Source organism: Salvelinus sp. IW2-2015, linkage group LG4q.1:29 (assembly GCF_002910315.2).
Source record: "Salvelinus sp. IW2-2015 linkage group LG4q.1:29, ASM291031v2, whole genome shotgun sequence".
Lineage (NCBI taxonomy): Eukaryota > Metazoa > Chordata > Actinopteri > Salmoniformes > Salmonidae > Salvelinus > Salvelinus sp. IW2-2015.
In genome coordinates this window covers 89,087,165-89,107,069 of record NC_036842.1, presented here as the reverse complement: position 1 = coordinate 89,107,069, position 19,905 = coordinate 89,087,165, and the positions used below count along the sequence as shown (strand labels likewise).

Below are 19,905 nucleotides of genomic sequence, written 5' to 3'. Positions count from 1 at the left end.
CACTATAGTACATACAAATATAGTCCAGCTATAAATCCATAAAACCTATTGTGTGTGTGTTTGTTTGTAGTTGTAGTTCCCATTGAACTGTGCCTGGCAGTGACACAGCGGCAACTACGATACGGACAAGTTTTTTAAAAAACCAATTACAATACAGACAAACAATGAGCAGTGAGCACATGCAGAGCAGAATGACATGTGGCCCATTGTTTACCTTATTACCTGGCAACGATCACAAGGGTGTTTCAAAGAGCTGTCAGTCAAGGTGAGCTCATGAATATAAGCTCCCYGCCCACTGAGCCTGTTCTGTCAGACTTCCTAATAGATAGCGATGAGAGAAAAGGTAAAATTTCTTAAATTCTAAGCATTTCAATAGCGTACAAATATTATGGGTGATGTTTTGGTCACTCAAGGGCTATTTTTAGTCAGGAAATAGGATGATTGTGCAGGACCTTTAAAAACGGTGTGACCTAATGAAGGCGAGTCTCACCTGGGTTATAATGGAAGATGATGTTGAGCAGGTCCTGGTCTCCCCATGTGATGTTGAGTTTATACTTCTGCAGCAGAGGCATCAGCAGCTCTTCCCATTGGAGGGGGACTGATGTCATGTCATTCTGTAACAACAAGTCATAGTAGTGAGAGAAACAAAATGTTCAGTGACAGTGTGCACCACTTTCATTGTTACATGAGGGATGTGACACAATATAGATGGAAAACTATTGACACCAAATTCCTGACTGACACCAAACAGTCAACACATTGTTTAATCCTTTCTGTGTTTGAAACATGCCAATATGTTCATTGCACAGTACACAGCTGGTGAGCAATGTTCCCTCCACTGCGTGCGCCGTGCAGAAGAAATATCAGCGCGCTCAGAGAAGCACGAGATTGAAAGTAGCTCAACTTTCTAGAGTTTCCCCCGTTAGTTGACACTATCAGTGTTTCCTTTTACTCAGAGCTGTAGTAGGCCTATATGCAAATAGACCATTGTCATATGTGGATCTGTGCCATTCCCTTTAACTGGACTGTGTTTAACGCACGTGGTCGTGAGTAGATGTGCCTGTTTTGAGATCAAAGCGAGAGCTGCATGTAGCCACGTGTGCACATTTAGCTAGTAAGAGAGATATTATCCAGGTTATAGCTATTTTCTAGTCAGCAATGGGGGGGTTGCTTCCTACAAGAGCACAAGACGTGTGCATTTCTAGACATCTTTGAAAAGCAAGTCAGGTAAAGAGCTTTTTTTCTGTCTTAAAGGGGAAGCGTTGTATTTTGAGACTGGCTTGAATAAGCTAAGTAACCATTAGGCAGAGCATAATTTGTCTGATTCTCTGTAATAATGGAATAAGGATGAAAATAATGCGTTTTATTTTGTAAAGTGGTTTCTTGCATCAAGCACAACACTTTCAGTCACCTCCTTGTCTGAAGGGCAAGTAGATAAACAGATTGATGTCAAGCCCTGTATGTTTTTTTTTCAAAAGTCTCATGGAATGTAGACCTACATTGAACACCACACATTGGCTGCTACTGACCTCCACACACAACACCCGTTCTGCTAGTCACATTCTGTTAAAGGTCCCCAAAGCACACACATCACTGGGTCGCTCCTCTTTTCAGTTTACTGCAGCAAGCGACTGGAACGAGCTGCAAAACACATTCAAACAAGACAGTTTTATCTCCATCTCTTCATTCAAAGACTCAATCATGGACACTCTTACTGACAGCTGTGGCTGCGTTGCGTGACGTATTGTTGTCTCTACCTTCTTGACCTTTGTGCTGTTGTCTGTGCCCAATAATGTTTGCACCATGTTTTGTGCTGCTGCCATGTTGTGTTGCTACTATGTTGTTGTCATATGGTGTTGCTACCATGCTGTGCTGTCATGTGGTGCTATGTTGTTGYTTTAGATCTCTCTTTATGTAGTTTTGTGGTATCTCCCTTGTCCTGATGTGTGTTCTTACCTATATTTTAATCAGATCCCCGTCCTCGCAGGAGGTCTTTTGCTTTTTGAAAGCCGTCATTGTAAATTAGAATTTATTCTTAACTGACTTGTTATGAGATGCATTTTCTCCATTGTTTTGAATGGTAGACCACTCTGGTAGGCTTACATTATGATCTAATAGAACTGTATCTTAAAGCGTCTACTGCCTCAGTCTTCACAGTAAACGTGTGCCGGAAGATGCACAGAATTTTCACATTGTTCAAGTTTGAGCTTAGCAGACCTGAAATGTGCTAAGTGCCAAACATTTTTTGAGGGAACATTGCTGGTGAGACACAGTTTGTGAGTCATGCAAAAGAATGGCAACAGTGAACTCCTCTGGTCAAAGCTGGTGGTGAAAGACACTTACAGAAAATGCCTTGGCCAACATTACTAATTGAGAACCTAACAGAAGGTGCTAAAAACAAGCTGAGAAGCTTCAAGAGATCTTGACAGTTCCCTCTTTCCATAATAAAATAATACAACATTCTCTTCACCTTTCATTTCCCACCTCCCATCAAGCACTGACACACACACACACACACACAAACTTACCTTAGAGTATTTATCTCTAATCCTGGTCATGTTCATGTTCATGACCCCAGAGTTCACCCCCCGTCCTGCTATAGTAGGGGTGTCGGGCGAAACGGTTGTACCAGGCCAGGGTCTACGAGCTCCAGGGCCATGGCTGCTAGCTGGGTAGAGTTGAAGAGACTCAGAATGGACCAGATCTCCTCTACAGGCTGAAGGAACAGGATGTCTGTGTCCACGTGCAGCAGAGATATCATGTCCTTTAAGATCAGAGGTGAGAGGTTTAAGGTCAGAGTCAGGATCGCTTTGTCCACGTGCAGCAGAGATTCCACATCGTTTAGGATCAGCTTAGAGAGCAGGCACGAGAGACAGTGAGAGGTTTATGGGAAGTCTTCGTCCACCAGGGACTTTTGTCCTTTAGGGTCAGCTAGAGAGGAGGGACAGAGACAGTGAGAGGTTAGGGATCTTCGTCCACCAGGGACTTTATGTCCTTAGGGTCAGCTAGAGGAGGGACAGAAGACAGTGAGAGGTTTAGGGAGTTCTTCCAATCCACCAGGGAAACTTTATGTCAAACTTTAGGGTCAGCTAGAGAGGAGGGACAGAGACAGTGAGAGGTTAGGGAGTCTTTCGTCCACAGGGGACTTTATGTCCTTTAGGGTCAGCTAGGAGGAGGGACAGAGACAGGAGTGTGAGGTTAGGAGTCTTCGTCCAACAGGGACTTTATGTCCTTTAGGGTCAGCTAGAGGAGGGACAGAGACAGTGAGAGACAGGATGTCTTCATCCACCTACAGCAGCCTCCACTACATCTTTTAGGATCAGCTAGTGAACAGACTAGAGTTCAGATTATCCAACAAGATCAAATAGGTAGTCTTGAGGATAGAGGTATCAGTTTTTAACTAGGCAAGTAGTGAAGAACAAATTATTATTTACAAATGACAGCCTAGGAACAGTGGGTTAATTAACTGCCTTGTTCAGGGGCAGTACGACAGATTTTACCTTGTCAGTTCGGGATTCAAACTAGCAACCTTTCAGTTACTAGTCCAACGCTCTAACCACTAGGCTACCTGCCGCCCCAGTTCTCAGCAAGGTGGACATTAAACAGTCATATGCATAGCCAAGTTCAGGTTTGCTTTGACACACAGTTTAGATAACTGGTTAAAAATAGAAACACAACAATTCATTGATTTTACTGAGATATTATTGTACCTGTATTTCAACCAGGAACACAGACTGAGACCAAGGTCTCTTTTACAGCTGGGCCCTGCGTATACATGTTTAACACATACAGTTTAGCTACAATGATTAAGAAACTACACAAGACAAACAAACGATCACAGATAACACAAAAAATACAGCAGCAGATTGTTACATTTACACCATGGGTTATTCCCCTAACAGCACAAATACAGTTCATATGAGGAAATCAGTCACTGTTCACACGTTGACATCAGCAACCGCTCACCCACACAACGCCATACATGTGGTCTGCGGTTGTGAGACCGGTTGGACGTACTGCAAATTCCTCTTAAAACGATGTTGGAGGCAGCTTATGGTAGAGAAATTAACATGAAATTCTTTGGCATCAGAGAACAGTCAGTTAAGAACAAATTCTTATTTACAAGCCCCTGTCCACACAGGAGGCCTTTTGCCTTTTGCTAGGCCGTCATTGTATATAAGAATTTGTTCTTAACTGACTTGCCTAGTTAAATGAAGGCCTTTGGAGTCTTGTGACTCCGAAGGCGAAGCTACCGTTAGTTGATTAAATACATACAGCACTGAAAAGACAGCGAAAACCATAAGCAGCAGAACTGCATGAAGATAACATTGGCTGGCTAGTTAGCATGCTAGCTACCTGTGTTTACATCATTGGTTTACATCAACCTTGAGCCCCACCTTGTGTCAAGAAACCAAAGAAAGATGCWTGATGACAGAAAGATTTGGGTATGTGTATCTGGATGTCTGGAACGCACACTTTGGCTTGCTTGTGTGGACAATTTCCACTACGATAAAATAGTTTCCTACTAAATACCTTAGTAATTAGTTATGAAGGAAAGACATCAGGAAATATTAGCCGTACAAACGTCTGCAATGCCGCCTCATGTATACCTGTGTAGGCCTACATGTATGTTTCTGACATACATGAACAAAAATAAAGACATACTGTTTAAAATGAACAAGCATGTCAAGTTATCCAGACTAGGTAGATACTTGTTCAATCAATCAATAAATCAAATGTATTTMTAAAACCCTTTTTAAATAAGCAGTTGACACTAAGTGCTTGTACAGAAACCCAGCCTAAAACCCCAAAGAGCAAGCAATGCAGACATAGAAACATGGTGGCTTGGAAAAACTCCCTAAAAAGGCAGGAACCTGGGTACAAACCTAGAGGAACCAGGCTCTGAGGGCTGTGCCGGGTGGAGATTATAAGAGTAGGTGGTCATTAAGGCCAGATCGTTCTTCAAGACGTTCATAGATGTCCAGCAGGGTCAAATAATAAACACATTAGTTATAGAGGGTGCAGCAGCTCAGCACCTCAGGAGTAAATGCCAGTTGGCTTTCCATAGCCGAGCCTTCAGAGGTCAAGACAGCAGGTGCGGGAGAGAGAGAAGAGAGAGGGAAGGGAGGGTTGAAACCGCAGGTAGCATGACCGGTGAAGGTTCCACAGCCGCAGGCAGAACAGCAGAAAATAGTTCAGCAGCACGACCAGGTAGACTGGGGACGGGAACAACCAAGAGTTGTCAGGTCAGGTAGTCCTGAGGCGTGGTGCTAGGGCTCAGGTCCTCCAGAAGGGGAGAGAGATAGATGGGAAAATTAGAGGAAGCATACCTAAGATCACACAGGACACCAGATAAGACTGGAGATTTACACAATATAGGACAGACCCTAGCCCCCTAGACCCTAGACCCTAGCCCCCCATTTTTTATGTTTGTCAAAAGAGAGCTCAGGGGCCTCCCRAGTGGCGCAGCGGTCTAAGGCACTGCATCGCAATGATAGAGGCGTCACTACAGATCCGGGTTCGATACCGAGCTGTGTTGCAGCCAGCCGCGACCGGGAGATCCATGAGATGTTTTTATTTGATCTGAGAGCAGATTTCTTTGTTTCTTGGGACCTAGAACTAGCATCTCTGTTTTGTCCCGAGTTTTAAAGTTAAACATTTGCCGCCATCCATTTCCTTATGTCAGAAACACAGGATTCTGGGTAGGCAATTTTGGGGCTGTGCCATGTTTCATCAAAATGCACAGCTGTGAAAGTTGATATTGTGTTTCCAAATGACATCACCAAGAGGTAGCATATCAAACATTAGGATCCCCTTCAAAACAGGGTTAATTTGTCGTGGCATGGACTCTACAAGGTGTTGAAATCGTTCCACAGGGATGCTGGTCCATGTTGACTCCAATGCTTCCCACAGTTGTGTCAAATTGGCTGGATGTCCTTTGGAAACCCAGCAGCGTTGCAGGTTTTGACACAAACCGGTGCGCCTGGCACCTACTACTATACCCCATTCAAAGGCACTTCAATCTTTTGTCTTGCCCATTCACCCTCTGAATGGCACACCCACAATCCATGTCTCAAGGCTTAAACATATATTTATTAACCGGTCTCCTCCCCTTCATCTAAACTCATTGAAGTGAATTTAACAAGTGACATCAAAAAGGGATCGTATCTTTCACCTTTGTCATGGAAAGAGCAAGTATCCTTATTGATGGTGTCGAAAGCGGTACTAAGGTCTAGGAGCACGAGGACAGATGCAGAGCCTTGGTCTGACGCCATTAATAAAGGTAATTTACCACCTTCACAATTGTATAACAGGAAGCTAGTTTCTTGTGAATGTTTTGGGGCGGGGAGGGGTTTAGTGGTGCCACTCCATCTAGGGTATTATGTAAAGGTTACATGTAGATCCTTTTTGTATAACCTGACAGCTGTCAATGCATTTTCCAAATGACAGTCTCCTGTGTGAGGAGCGTAGAAAAAAAATATGGTGAGGACCCATCTGCCATAGCCTCGTAATTAGCAGACGGATTATCGCACTGCGCTATCCTTGTGTGGTAGCTAACCATTCATCTAAGGTTGCGAGATCAGGCGGCTTGCGAGGCTACATCTGCCACCCACTCTGAACAAGAATTGAGGATACTCAGTGTGACTGATAAATCGATCAATTCGATTTTATTTCACAATATAAACTGTTGATGATAACATGCTAGACTAGAAAATTCTGGAAGAGAAACTAATACCGTTTCATAATTTTTACTCAAACAATATTATTAGACTGTAACACAATAATTGAGATTCTCATTGACGTAGATACAACATGTCTGGCTATAACCAGTAACATAAAACAGTGATATGATTCAGTAACATGTGCAGTAAAATGTTAGCTGAACTACAAAATAATGCTTCATAAACAATGAGACAGTTTCTGGGACACAGATTAAGCTTTGTCCTGGACTAAGAAGAAGCATGTTCAATGAAGATTCTCCATCAAAAGTGATTTTGAGTCCAGGACTAGATTTTATCTGTGTCTGGGAAAGTGGACCAATATCTTCTCATGAATCAATGTACACGATATACCAGCAGGTGCAAACTATCTGCTGCTAACAAAATTCATCTTTTACAATCAAGAGGTAGTCCACTTGCTTCATATTTCACCTCATAATTAGAGTTGTTGCTAAATTCTGGTCACATTCCCAAAATTACCAGTTTTCCTGAAATCTCAGTTGGAGTAATACTGAATGTCCTACTTATTCCCTCTTGATTCCGGGAATGTCACAACCATGATTAGTGGAAAACATACAGACTTTGGGCAAGTTACCGGAAATTTGCAACCCTACTCATAATGCATATTCGTATTCCTCTGTAGCAAAAAAACGTGTTTACTCTGCAATAGTCCACATTGTTGAGAGATAGAAGCYGACCACTGACGAGTGATGACACTATTAACACTGAGGTGTTGTAAGTACATCACATGGCATTATTCAGTTGTGCATCCAGGGTTCATTCAACACTAATATATAATATATATAATAATATATGCCATTTTAACAGACGCTTTTATCCAAAGCGACTTACAGTCATGCGTGCATACATTTTTACGTATTGGGTGGTCCCGGGAATCAAACCCACTATCCTGACGTAGCAAGTGCCATGCTCTACCAACTGAGCTACARGGGACCAACACCATCAACACCGTTACAGCTTCAGTTCACTCAGGCCCAGGTTGTTTTCATCAGGGCACAACATAAAACATTTTAAAACGTTGTGCAACAGAAAACGAATATGAGTGTTTCTTATTGGACAGGTCCAGGTATCACCCACCTTTCTAGCTTCAGTCCATTTTTCTTCTGTTTGGTGTCTACTGAACACAACCCAGATCTTGGCTGAAACCAATACGTTGATGATACTCAGCGTMCTCCCAGCACCAAAAGCCCAGTCATTATACTTGCTCATCACAGGAAAGCAGTGTAGTATCCAACCCAATTGGAACTGGTGGTGGTATTTACGCATGTTGGGGTGAGGAGTACCAGACATGGGGTTGTTGCATTGGGTGTAATCTTCCATGCTAGAATTGTATGCAATATTCAGAGACACACTTGTCTTGTTCCATGAGACTAAGTTGGGTGAGTAGGGAGGAAATGGGGGAGGGAGTAGGGTTAGTGAGTCTCTCCGTTAACCAACGAGCCCTCCCCCCGAGGTGAGGACGACCGTGACACCCCCCTTTCAGTGTTGTCAGAACTAGTGTTGCCGCTCTGGCTGTGCTGGTCTGCCGAGGCAGCACTGGAAGGAGTGGAGGCGGGCTTGGTTTTCTCCTTAAAGTCTGTGATTATGACCGTCAGGTCGCCCACCGTAACCTCCAGGTGCTGGGCACTGCTCCGGTCCACGTTTTTTAAYCTGGGCCTGGGAGGGGAACAGAGACAGAGAGGGGATGGATATAAATGGTCATTAGAAGAACAGGAGGGGTCAATAGTATGACTGGTTAGGGTACTAAGAGCAGGAGGGGTCAATAGTATGACTGGTTAGGGTACTAACCGGGAGGGGCCAATAGTATGACTGGTTAGGGTACTAAGAGCAGGAGGGGTCAATAGTATGGCTAGTTAGGGTACTAACCGGGAGGGGCCAATAGTATGACGGGTAGGGACTACGAGAGGGGTAATAGTATGCGGTAGGGTAAATAAAGGGAAGGGATAATAGTATGACTGGTTAAGGTACCTAACAGGGAGGGGTCAATAGTATGGACTGGTAGGGTAACTAACAGAGGGGTCAATAGTATAACTGGTTAGGGTACTACAGAGCAGGAGGGTAATAGTAATGACTGGTTAGGGTACTAACGGGAGGGGCAATAGTATGACTGGTTAGGGTACTAAGAGCAGGAGGGGTCAATAGTATGTAGTTGGGTCAACCAGGGAGGGGCCAATAGTATGATTGGTCAGGATACTAAGAGCAGGAGGGTCAAATAGTATAACTGGTGTAGGGTATAACAGGAGGGGTCAATGTAAGACTGGTTAGGTGTAAAAGGAGAGGGGTCAATAGTATGCTACTAGTAAGGGTACTAACAGGGAGGGGTAATAGTATGACTGTTAGGGTACTAACAGGGAGGGGCAATAGTTGCTGGTTTGGGTATACAGGGAGAGGTCATAGTATGGCTAGTTAGGGTACTAACAGGGAGAGGTCAATAGTATGGCTAGTTAGGGTACTAACAGGGAGGGGTCAATAGTATGGCTAGTTAGGGTTAACAGGAGGAGGGGTCAATTGAACCTGTGAATGATTTTGATTAAATGTAATAAAGTAATCATTGCACTAATATAAGATGATTGAAATCTTCTTCAACATTCATAGTATCTTTGCAAATATGTTGTTCAAACATAGGTTCCTCCTTACCTCATCTTCTTGTGGCTGTTCTTTTTCAGTGTTGGTTCCTTTTCACTCTTATCTTTCTCCGATTTCTCCTTCTTCTCTTTTTTGGGTTGTGTGGGTGAAGCAAACTGTGGAGTGACTTGCTGGGCGACAAGTTGKGAGACAGGGCGAGGCTTCCTAAAAAACAGAAACAAGTGTGACTATTATTATTTACCCTGCCTTTATGTACATATCTACCTTGTACCCCTGCACATAGCCAGCAGATTCCAACCATACCGTTTACACCGCARCAATGGTAGTGTCAGCCAATCAGCTCTTTTGTTGTTCAACACTACACACCAATCCATAATGGCTGCTGTGGCTACTGCTATCTAACATGAGGATGAAAAGGGCAGTTTTCCAAGAAAACTAGCAGTATTTCTTCAACGTATTGCGCCGGCTCCACGGTGTCTTAACGTAACCATGATTGCATTCCAACCCCAGTGCAGCTCAGTGTAAACAAGCGTAAGGGAATCTGCTGGCTACCCTGCACAGTGATCTGGTACTGGTACTCCCTGTATATAGCTTGATTCTTGTGTATTTTATTCTGTGTTACTATTTTGTATTTTTCTTTGTTTCAATTYTTTAACTGCATCGTTGGAAAGGGCTTATAAACAAGCATTTCTTGGTAAAGTCTACATCTGTTGTATTCAGCGYGTGAGACAAAATCTATTTTATTTGAATATTAAGCCATTAACAGAATTATGCACTGCATATTTATGAACACTGGACATGTACAGGGGTACTGTTTAACTAGAGTCCTATTGTATGATGTATATTATTTCTTTATTTAACCAGGTAGGCCAGTTGAGAACTCGTTCTCATTTACAACTGTATGCATTGTATGGTAAAGTGGACTACCATGAGGAAACACACTGCACATAGACAAATACTGCACAGGGACAACATCTTACAGGGTACAATGTTAACAACTGACTACTTTCAACTGGAAAATGTTCCTGATCAATTTTGCATCCCAAATCGAAATTTTAGTTTTATCCCTTTATTGAATATATATATATATATATATATATATATATATATATATATATATATACACACACAATTGACAATCTGCCACACTAAATGGACCATAGAATCTGGCAAATAATGTCCCCAAATTAGAAGTGTCTCATTCAGACTAACCACTTGAGTTTGGGCTATGATATTACAATGATTGATGAGTCCTCTGTTGTAGCTTTAGCAGCCTGATTGATACAGTTACAGCTAATAGTAATCACTGCCTGTATCTATAGTCTGAAACTACCAGGACATAATTTCTTTGATTTTCWTACCGTGTTGACGTTCCCTTTCTGACATCGCACATCATGCACTTGAAAGCTTCGGCGGTGTTCCTGAACGTACAGACGCTACAGTCCCAGTATCCATCGTCCGAGGAGGGCTTGGGTTGCCGCTTCGGCCTTCAAAGAAAACACGCACACAGAGATGGGGCCCAACACTGTCAACATAGCCATTTAAGCTAATATATTAATGAATGTGTGTATAAAAAAAATATATATATAAAAAAACACAGTATAAAAAAAATATATATATAAAAAAACACAACAATACAAACGAATCTTATTTGAGTCGAATGATCAGATTCGCCATGTTGATACAATGTAGCTAACTAGCTAGCGGCGCTACTCATCCATTGGTCGCGCGCTCTGTTTACAAGTGTTCATCACATATTTAGGCAATTTTTCAATATAAATACATTTATAAATATATAAGTATTTTTACCTTGTGGGGCTCTTCTTGTCTCCCATCGTATAAAACCTATATTTGTTTGAGCTCAATATTGGTTAATTTGACAGGCAAATGACCAAAGCCGCTCTCTCAGTTGTCCTGAAAACTCCAGTCGAGTCGAGGGATGATGATCACGTGGTAAAGCCTATCCAATCATTCTGAATGCGCACGCACACACACACACACACACACACACACACACAATGTCATAATATTGTTCCACATTCTGCATTTTACATCTAGATGCAGGGAATTTGTACATATTGCGGGTACATATACATTCTAATGGAAAAGCGAGGCATAATTCCCCCTTAGCCTTTCCTCAATATATTTGATTGCATTTGTAGAATATATTAATACTTATATTTTAGAATATATGAATACTTCTGGATGTGTATGTGATAGCTGCCTACATAATGGTTTTGCGTGGCATCATATAGTGTAGTCAAAGGCCCGAACGTCACCATTCCAGAACGGTAGGTGGCGGGATACTTCATCGTAGCATATTGCACTTCACCAATCAACAACGAAGAGCTAGGATTTTGGTGGCGTTTGTTGTCGAAAGTTGCAAGTGCAGAAAGGCTAAACAATATCTTCTATTTTATTGCCCCMCCACCCCMAAAAAACAATGCAAGACTAMCTTTAATACTAATACACAGAGCAGGTTCAGCCGGTAAGTTCGTTTTTCATATCAACAGCTTCAGTGCAAGCTAGCATATGTTTGTTAAGCTAAGTTAGCTACTAAGCTAGATATACAACATTGTATGAATCGTCAGTTTTTGAATATCTATCACATTTGTATCAATACTGCATAGACAATTCAATTGCTACATATTTGCAGGTTTTACACCATCCCACACCATATCCCCCTGAGGAGCCCTTCATCATCATTATCATCAACAACAACAATAAGTAAGTTAGCTAGTTACAACTCCACCGAAGTAACTGGACAATCGGTGTGTACAATATGAAGGGACAGTTATAATGAACCCATACTTTCATGGTTTGATTTGCCATATCTGTCTTTTTGCCAGAATATAACATGGATTTCCTTAGTTCACACACTGCCTGTACTAACCGCACAAAGTTACTGTCTAATGGTGCATTCATGTGCTCGTGGGAAACTGGAAAGTTGTAAGTCTGACAAGATTGTGTTGAAGTGCCTTTGAAATCGGACCAATTCTTCAACCAGATTTTAGCTAGCTTGATATTACCTCAGCATGACCTCAGTCTCGTACTTAAAGGTGCAATATGCAGAAATCACTCTGTCATTCCCTGGTTGCTAAAATTATAATAGTTTGCCTAATTTCCGTTTATGACAAAACGAGCAGTCATTGTGTAGATAGTSMWWKSACTATCTAAACCGCTGTGAAATATCTTTTCCATAACCAAAAACATTGTATTTTCAGCTGTTTGAAGCTGGTGTACAAAACCGTAAGTAAAAGATGGCAAAACTGACAACAGAGTGTAGAAATAGTGCACATAGAACAGATCTACCACTTCTTAGACATGCTTTCAATGAGAATGACAGAACTATAACTCACATTTCTATGTGAATTTGGTCAAAAAAATCAAATCAAAGTTTATTTGTCACGTGCGCCGAATACAACAGGTGTAGTAGACCTTACAGTGAAATGCTTACTTACAAGCCCAAACAAACAGTGCAATTTAAAGTAAAAAAAAAAAAAGGTATTAGGTAAAAATAGATAAGTAAAATGMCGGTGAAAATAACAGTAGTGAAAAAAGTTACATGTTGTAGCAGTCAAGAGTTCACAGGTGAAGCGTCAAGGATTTCATTGCCGAACGTAGGATTACAGCTTCTTGTCACACAAGTGTTGAATATTTTTCATCAAGGTAAATTCTTTAAAAAAAATGTTTTTGCATTTAGTAGATTTTGGTTTAACTTTTTSCAAGTCTCCTACCGACAGTTAGCCCATCGCCATCCACGCACTGATAGCGCTCCTATTTAGTACCCCTAGAATTTGGTTGCTTTGTGCTTCTAATTAGACCAGTCCCACCATGGTGATGTGGTCCAACGAGACTTCGAAACCAGGCTAGCTTGCGCTGCAAAGCTAGTTTACCAGACTAGCTAACGGGCAGGGTAGCCTAGTGGTTAGAGTGTTGGATTAGTAACCGAAAGGTTGCAAGTTCAAATCCCCAAGCTGGCAAGGTACAAATCTGTCGTTCTGCCCCTGAACAGGCAGTTAACCCACTGTTCTTAGGCCGTCAATATAAGAATTTGTTCTTAACTGACTTGCCTAGTTAAATAAAGGTAAAATAAATTTAAAAATTAAAAAAAATATGTGTCAAGGTGATATAGTGAGTGGTTGAAAGGCCAATCCTATTGCTCAAACACAAATAGATGACTTTTCCTTGTGTAATCTTAAATAGCTTACAATGATAGACTGCGACAGAGCAGGTGAATGTCAAACTGGAACATCAAAAAGTGTTGTGAAGTTACTGGCCCGATCTGGCCAGTGACTAACGAGATCCACTSGTCTAACGTTTTTACTGGCCTCGGGACAGCGGGCCATAGTTAATGTCAGACTCTGCACCTCTTTGCTTGTTCTGCCCACCATGCATCATTTGCTCCCATTGGAAATTACAGGCTGTGGTCTATCTTGGGTTTGWTATAAAAAATCTTAGCTAAACTCCTCACGGCTAATGTCAGCTAGCTTATAGCTACCGGCAAGTAAAGCATCAAATCAAATTGTATTTAATGCTACTTACAAGCTGCCTTCTAAGTAAGTAAAAAATTATGTGAAAAAATAACACAAAATAAAGTAAAAACAATGAAATAACAATAATGAGCTATATACACAGGGTACTGGTACCAAGCTAGGTACTGGTACCAAGTCAATGGGGTACAGGTTAGTTCAAGGTCATGTGTACATGTAGGTAGGGGTAAAGTGACTGCATAGAATGATAAAACCTCGAGTAGTAGCAGCAAAAAGGGGTTAATGCAAATAGTCCGGGTAGCCATTTGAGGTGGAGTAGGCGTTGTCGTGCCCTCTTCACGACTGTCTTGGTGTGTTTGGACCAGATAGTTTTTAGTGACGTGGACAACAAGGACCTTGAAACCTCTTAGCCTGGGGGTTTTAAAGGGTCAATCCGCAGTTGCTACATACATCTTTGGACGTATAAATGAATGATAATAAGTCTTTGGACGGACCTCCCTTTGCCTCCAGAACAGCCTGAATTCTTCAGGGCAGCTTTGCTCAATTGTATCAAGGGACCTAACGTGTGCCAAGAAAACATTCCCTCACACCATTACAACCACTTGACCAGCCTGTACTGTTGTAACCAGGCAGACGAACATACCAGCGCTCAAAGTCACTTAGATTCACCTATTTTGACCATTCAACGGTTCTTTCGAACAGTAACTGTAATGCCTCCATGCCTGTTTGCCTGCTGTAGGCAAAAACATTTTTGTGAACGAGGTGGCATACCTAATAAACTGGCCACTGAGTGTACAGTGAATTTGGAAAGTATTCAGACCCCCTTGACGTTTTCTACGTTTTGTTATGTTTACAGCCCCTATTCTAACGTTACTATGTATTTAACCTCATCAATCTACACACAATACCTCATAATGACAAAGCAAAAACTTTTTCCACCCGGCAATTGTAAAAGAATAACCTGAAATATCACATTAACGTAAGTATTTCTGACCCTTTACTCAGTAATGCTTTATCTAAACAAGCCATGGACACGTGACTCACTGTCGTATTAGCAAAAAAAAAGTGATTTTGGGTGGTGTATCCTAATAAACTGTACAGTGCATTCGAAAGTATTCAGAACCCTTACTCGCGGTACTTTGTTGAAGCACCTTTGGCTAGTGATTTACACCGCTCGAGTCTCGTTGGGTATGACGCTACTAGTTTGGCAACTATTATTTGGGAGTTTCTCCCGTTCTTCTCTGCAGATCCTCTCAAGCTCTGTCAGGTTGGATTGGAGCGTCGCTTCACACGTGCTGCCACACTGTCTTTCACCATAGGGAGTGTCAGGTTGGATTGGAGCGTCGCTTCACACGTTGCTGCCACCACTGTGCTTCACCATAGGATGGTGTCAGTTTGGATTGGGAGCGTCGCTTCACACGTTGCTGCCCACCACTGTGCTTCACCATAGGGATGGTGTCAGGTTGGATTGGGAGCGTCGCTGCACACGTTGCTGCCACCACTGTGCTTCACCATAGGGATGGTGTCAGGTTGAGTGGAGCGTCGCTTCACACGTGCTGCACCACTGTGCTTCACCATAGGGATGGTGTCAGGTTGGATTGGGAGCGTCGCTTCACACGTTGCTGCCACCACTGTGCTTCACCATAGGGATGGTGTCAGGTTGGATTGGAGCGTCGCTTCACACGTTGCTGCCACCACTGTGCTTCACCATAGGGATGGTGTCAGGTTGGATTGGGAGCGTCGCTGCACACGTTGCTGCCACCACTGTGCTTCACCATAGGGATGTGTCAGGTTGATTGGAGCGTCGCTTCACACGTTGCTGCCACCACTGTGCTTCACCATAGGGATGTGTCAGGTTGGATTGGGAGCGTCGCTTCACACGTTGCTGCCACCACTGTGCTTCACCATAGGGATGGTGTCAGGTTGGATTGGGAGCGTCGCTTCACACGTTGCTGCCACCACTGTGCTTCACCATAGGGATGGTGTTCAGGTTGATTGGAGCGTCCTTCACACGTGCTGCCACCACTGCTTCACCTAGGATTGTGTCAGGTTGGATGGGACGTCGCTGCACACGTTGCTGCCACCACTGTGCTTCACCATAGGATGGGTTCCAGTTTTCTCCAGACGTGTAGGTTTGCATTCAGGCCAAGGAGTTAAAACTTGGTTTTACAGACGAGAGAAACTTGTTTCTAATGGTCTTGAGAGTCCTTTAAGTGCCTTTTGCAAACTCCAAGTGGGCTGTCATGTGCCTTTACTGAGGAGTGCTCAGTCTGCCACTCTACCATAAAGGCCTGATTGGTTGAGTGCTGCAGAAATGGTTGTCTTTCTGGAAGGTTCTCACATCTCCACAGATAAACTCTGGAGCYMTGYCAGWGTGACCATCGGGTTCYTGGTCACCTCTCTGACCAAGTCCTTTCTCCCCCGATTGCTCACTTTAGCCGGGGGGCCAGCTCTAGGAAGAGTCTTGGTGGTTCTAAACTTCTTCCATTAAGGATGATAGTTGCCACTGTGCTCTTGGTGACCTTCAATACTGCAAAATATTTTTGGTACCCTGTGCCTAGACACAATCCGGTCTCGGAGCTCTACATACAATTCCTTCGACCTCATGGCTTAGTTTTTGCTCTGACATGCCCTGTCAACTGTGGGACCTTATATAGACAGCTGTGTGCCTTTCCAAATCATGTCTATTCAATTTAATTTGGCAGGCGGACWCCAATGAAGTTGYAGAAACTACTCAGGGATGATCGATGGAAAGAGGTTGTACCTGAGCTCAATTTTGAGYCTCATAGCAAAGGGTCTGAATACTWATGTATGTTTTTGCTTTGTCACTATGGTAATGTTGTGTACATTGAGGATTTTTATTTTATTTAATCMATTTTAGAATAAGGCTACTGTGAGTAYAGGCTACTGTGATTGTAAATACAAATTAAATTGCTGCATTAGCTAGGTTATTTATCATCCAATATGATTACATAGTACCTGTCTTGACTGCGTCAAACCGGGAGAAGCAAGTTAGGCTAGCTAGCTAGGCTAATCAAGGCATGCCCTTTCTCGTCCTACACAATTACAAACGACTCCATTCAAAATATTAAGTAGCAGCCTTACTTGTTGGTTGTTCTACTGTAACTTATCATTTAACTTGTAATTGTCATTTTAATTCTGTCATTTTGATTTCATCTTCCATTGATTAGATACACTATATGTACAAAAGTATGTGGACACACCTTCAAATTAGTGGATTTGGCTATTTCAGCCTCACCTGTTGCTGACAGGTGTATAAAATGGAACACACAGCCATGTAATCTCCATAGACAAACATTGGCAGTAGAATGGTCTTTAATAAAGAACTCAGTGACTTTCAACGTGGCACCGTCATAGGATGCCACTTTTCCAAATCCTGTTTGTATAGCCTGGAAAAATGGTTAATTATAATGTTCCTAGTGGTTACATTTCCCAGCTTTTCACCAAAACAGTGGTGGGGTGACCGTTTTTGTTTAAAATGCGTGCTGGCYCTTTTAAGGTCTATCTTTTGGTTGAAAAGGTGAAAGGTCAGTGGTGAAACGTCACAACTCAGGATGCTGAACTTTTCAAGAACTCCCAACATCATATGAACGMCCCGTTAACGTACAACACACTTGTGTGAAATGACAGCTACTTGTATACATACAAGCAGTGGATAATTAACTTATTTGAGTCTGTGACCCTTTGGGGTAATTATTGTGCCTGGCTCGYAATCGCCTGKGATTRTATGCTTGTTGTCCCTTGCAGTGCCCAGGCGAAGGAAAAGTAGAATCCGAGAGGCCTATGACGAGCACTTTTCAGAGAGCACGGTAAGTGACTGTACAAAGTACTTTTGGCGTATGTATTGTCTTCAGAGTTATTAGGYCTTAGACCATCCTTGAGGGAATTTTCAGAGATTTCCAACTTATCTAGGTTATTTCTTGCATAGCCGTTTATACCATATACCAGGGTATTTCAWAWATTAGACGGTATGATTTTCAATACCGTTTAAAATAGAAAAAAACTATTTCTTTGTGGGGGGATACCACCACCTCAAGGGTGCTGAGGGTTCCGTGCTACGCCACTACTTATATCTAGAAGTGAAGTATAACTATAAGAAATCGATGTGTCAAATAAATTATATCAGCTCAGGGCTCCAGCTATGCATTTGGTTTGCTAAGTGTCAAGATATCAAGCTTCTTGGTTACAGCAGAGACATTCAATCCCCTCCTGGATTGTTGAAATGGCGCCCCTTGTGTGCACATTCTGTAATGCGGTATACCCAGGTATGGTACAGAAATGGTATGAAAATCTGGATACCGCCCTGCACTCTTGTTTTTTGATTGAACTAAKCCATGTCATAATGCTTATTTTTTTTAGGTAACATACCCACGAATTGTGAGTGCTGTCGAGAGGAGGACGGCTGTGACAAGACCGGAGCAAGACTATGACAGAGAATTTGAATATGAAACCAATCAGTATAGCGGCATTCGAAGTTACCATGATGATGACCACAGAGGATACCGTAGCGACAGGATACACACAGGAAGTGATCGAGGATACCATGGTGACAGTACACCCATAGGAAGCATCCGAGTGAGGAATTCCCCACCTCCCCGACAAGTGGGTGAAGCTTTATTATGGTCAATTTATGATTTAGGCCCAAATACTTGTCATTTTACAAATGTTGGTGTCAGAAAACTGAGTAATGAGGCGAAAGGTTTTAGCTGAATAGTGCTGGGTATTTTACCAAGTCAATACCTTCTCTACTATTTTCTGTCTCTAATATAGGATGACTTCTTCATTGTTTTTTTTCTGTGCAGGAGGATTACAGAGATTCCTACTACAGGGACTCCAGAGACAATTCTCTGATGGGGTGTCAAGGAGAGATGAGGTAACCCAGTGGTCCCCTTCTGTTACTTGTTAGGCCTAGGTCTATATGAAGCTTTTTTGTTCATGTGTTTTTATGAACATGTGTGATTGAGACCAGTGTCTTGTATTGCTCCTTACGTATGGTGTACTGATGCTTTATATGAGCTTGTATAAAACAGGGTTGTGATGTTATGCACACGTGACTGTGTCGCTTTGTATAAAAGCATCTGCTAAATGGCGTTTATTTTTATTGTTGTTATTATTCTATGAACCACCAGGTGGTAGCAGAGGCTTGCCTTTCTCAAGCCCCTTTTATGAATGGTTTGAGGTTTTGTGTTGATTTGAGGTTTCTGAGAGGCAGTTTTCAAATGATGTACTGTACCAGTCAAAGGTTTGGACACCTACTCATTCCAGGGTTTTTCTTTTTAATATTTTCTACTTTGTAGAATAATAGTGAAGACATCAAAACTATGGAATAACACATATGGAATCATGTAGTAACCAAGAAAGTGTAGAACAAATCAAAATATATTTGAGATTCTTCAAAGTAGCCWCCCTTTGCCTTGATGACAGCTTTGAACACTTTTGTCATTCTCTCAACCAGCTTCTTGAGGTAGTCACCTGGTGTGACTTTTTGAAAGTAAATTTGTAGAATTTCTTTACTTCTTAATGTGTTTGAGCCAATCAGTTGTGTTGTGACAAGGTATGGTGGTATACAGACGATAGCCTTATTTGGTAACAGACCAAGTCCATATTATGGCAAGAACAGCTCAAAAAAGCAAAGCGAAACGACAGTCCATTACTTTAAGACATGAAGGTCAGACAATGTGGGACAGTTCAAGAACTTTGTGCTGTCGCAAATCCATCAAGCGCTATGACGGAACATGAGGTCCGCCACAGGAAAGGAAGACCCAGAGTTACCTCTGCTGCAAAGGATAAGTTTATTACAGAGTTACCAGCCTCAGAAATTGCAGCCCAAATAAATGCTTCACAGAGTTCAAGTAACAGACACATCTCAACATCAACTGTTCAGAGGAGACTGCGTGAATCAGGCCTTCATGGTCGAATTGCTGCAAAGCTCTTATACACATCTAGATGTGTATAAGAGACAGGTGGAAATCTGTCCTTTGGTCTAATGAGTCCAAATTTGAGATTTTTGGTTTCAACCACCGTTTCTTTGTGAGACGCAGAATAGGTGAACGGATGATCTCCCC

General features: G+C 42.3%; 1 protein-coding gene and 1 pseudogene across 1 annotated transcript; one reads left to right on the top strand and one right to left on the bottom strand.

The window, feature by feature from the left end:
- Positions 1-6,642: 6,642 nt before the first annotated feature.
- LOC111962760 (YY1-associated factor 2-like) lies at positions 6,643-11,279 on the bottom strand. The gene is made up of 4 exons (XM_023986067.2): positions 11,136-11,279; positions 10,688-10,813; positions 9,378-9,530; positions 6,643-8,396 (listed from the first exon to the last, which is right to left on the bottom strand). The coding sequence occupies exons 1-4, from the start codon at positions 11,159-11,161 to the stop codon at positions 8,153-8,155; spliced, it is 549 nt and encodes a 182-aa protein (XP_023841835.1). The 5' UTR covers positions 11,162-11,279; the 3' UTR covers positions 6,643-8,152.
- A 342-nt stretch (positions 11,280-11,621) lies between these two features.
- Positions 11,622-19,905, top strand: part of LOC111962759 (uncharacterized) — a 33,798-nt pseudogene continuing 25,514 nt past the window's right edge.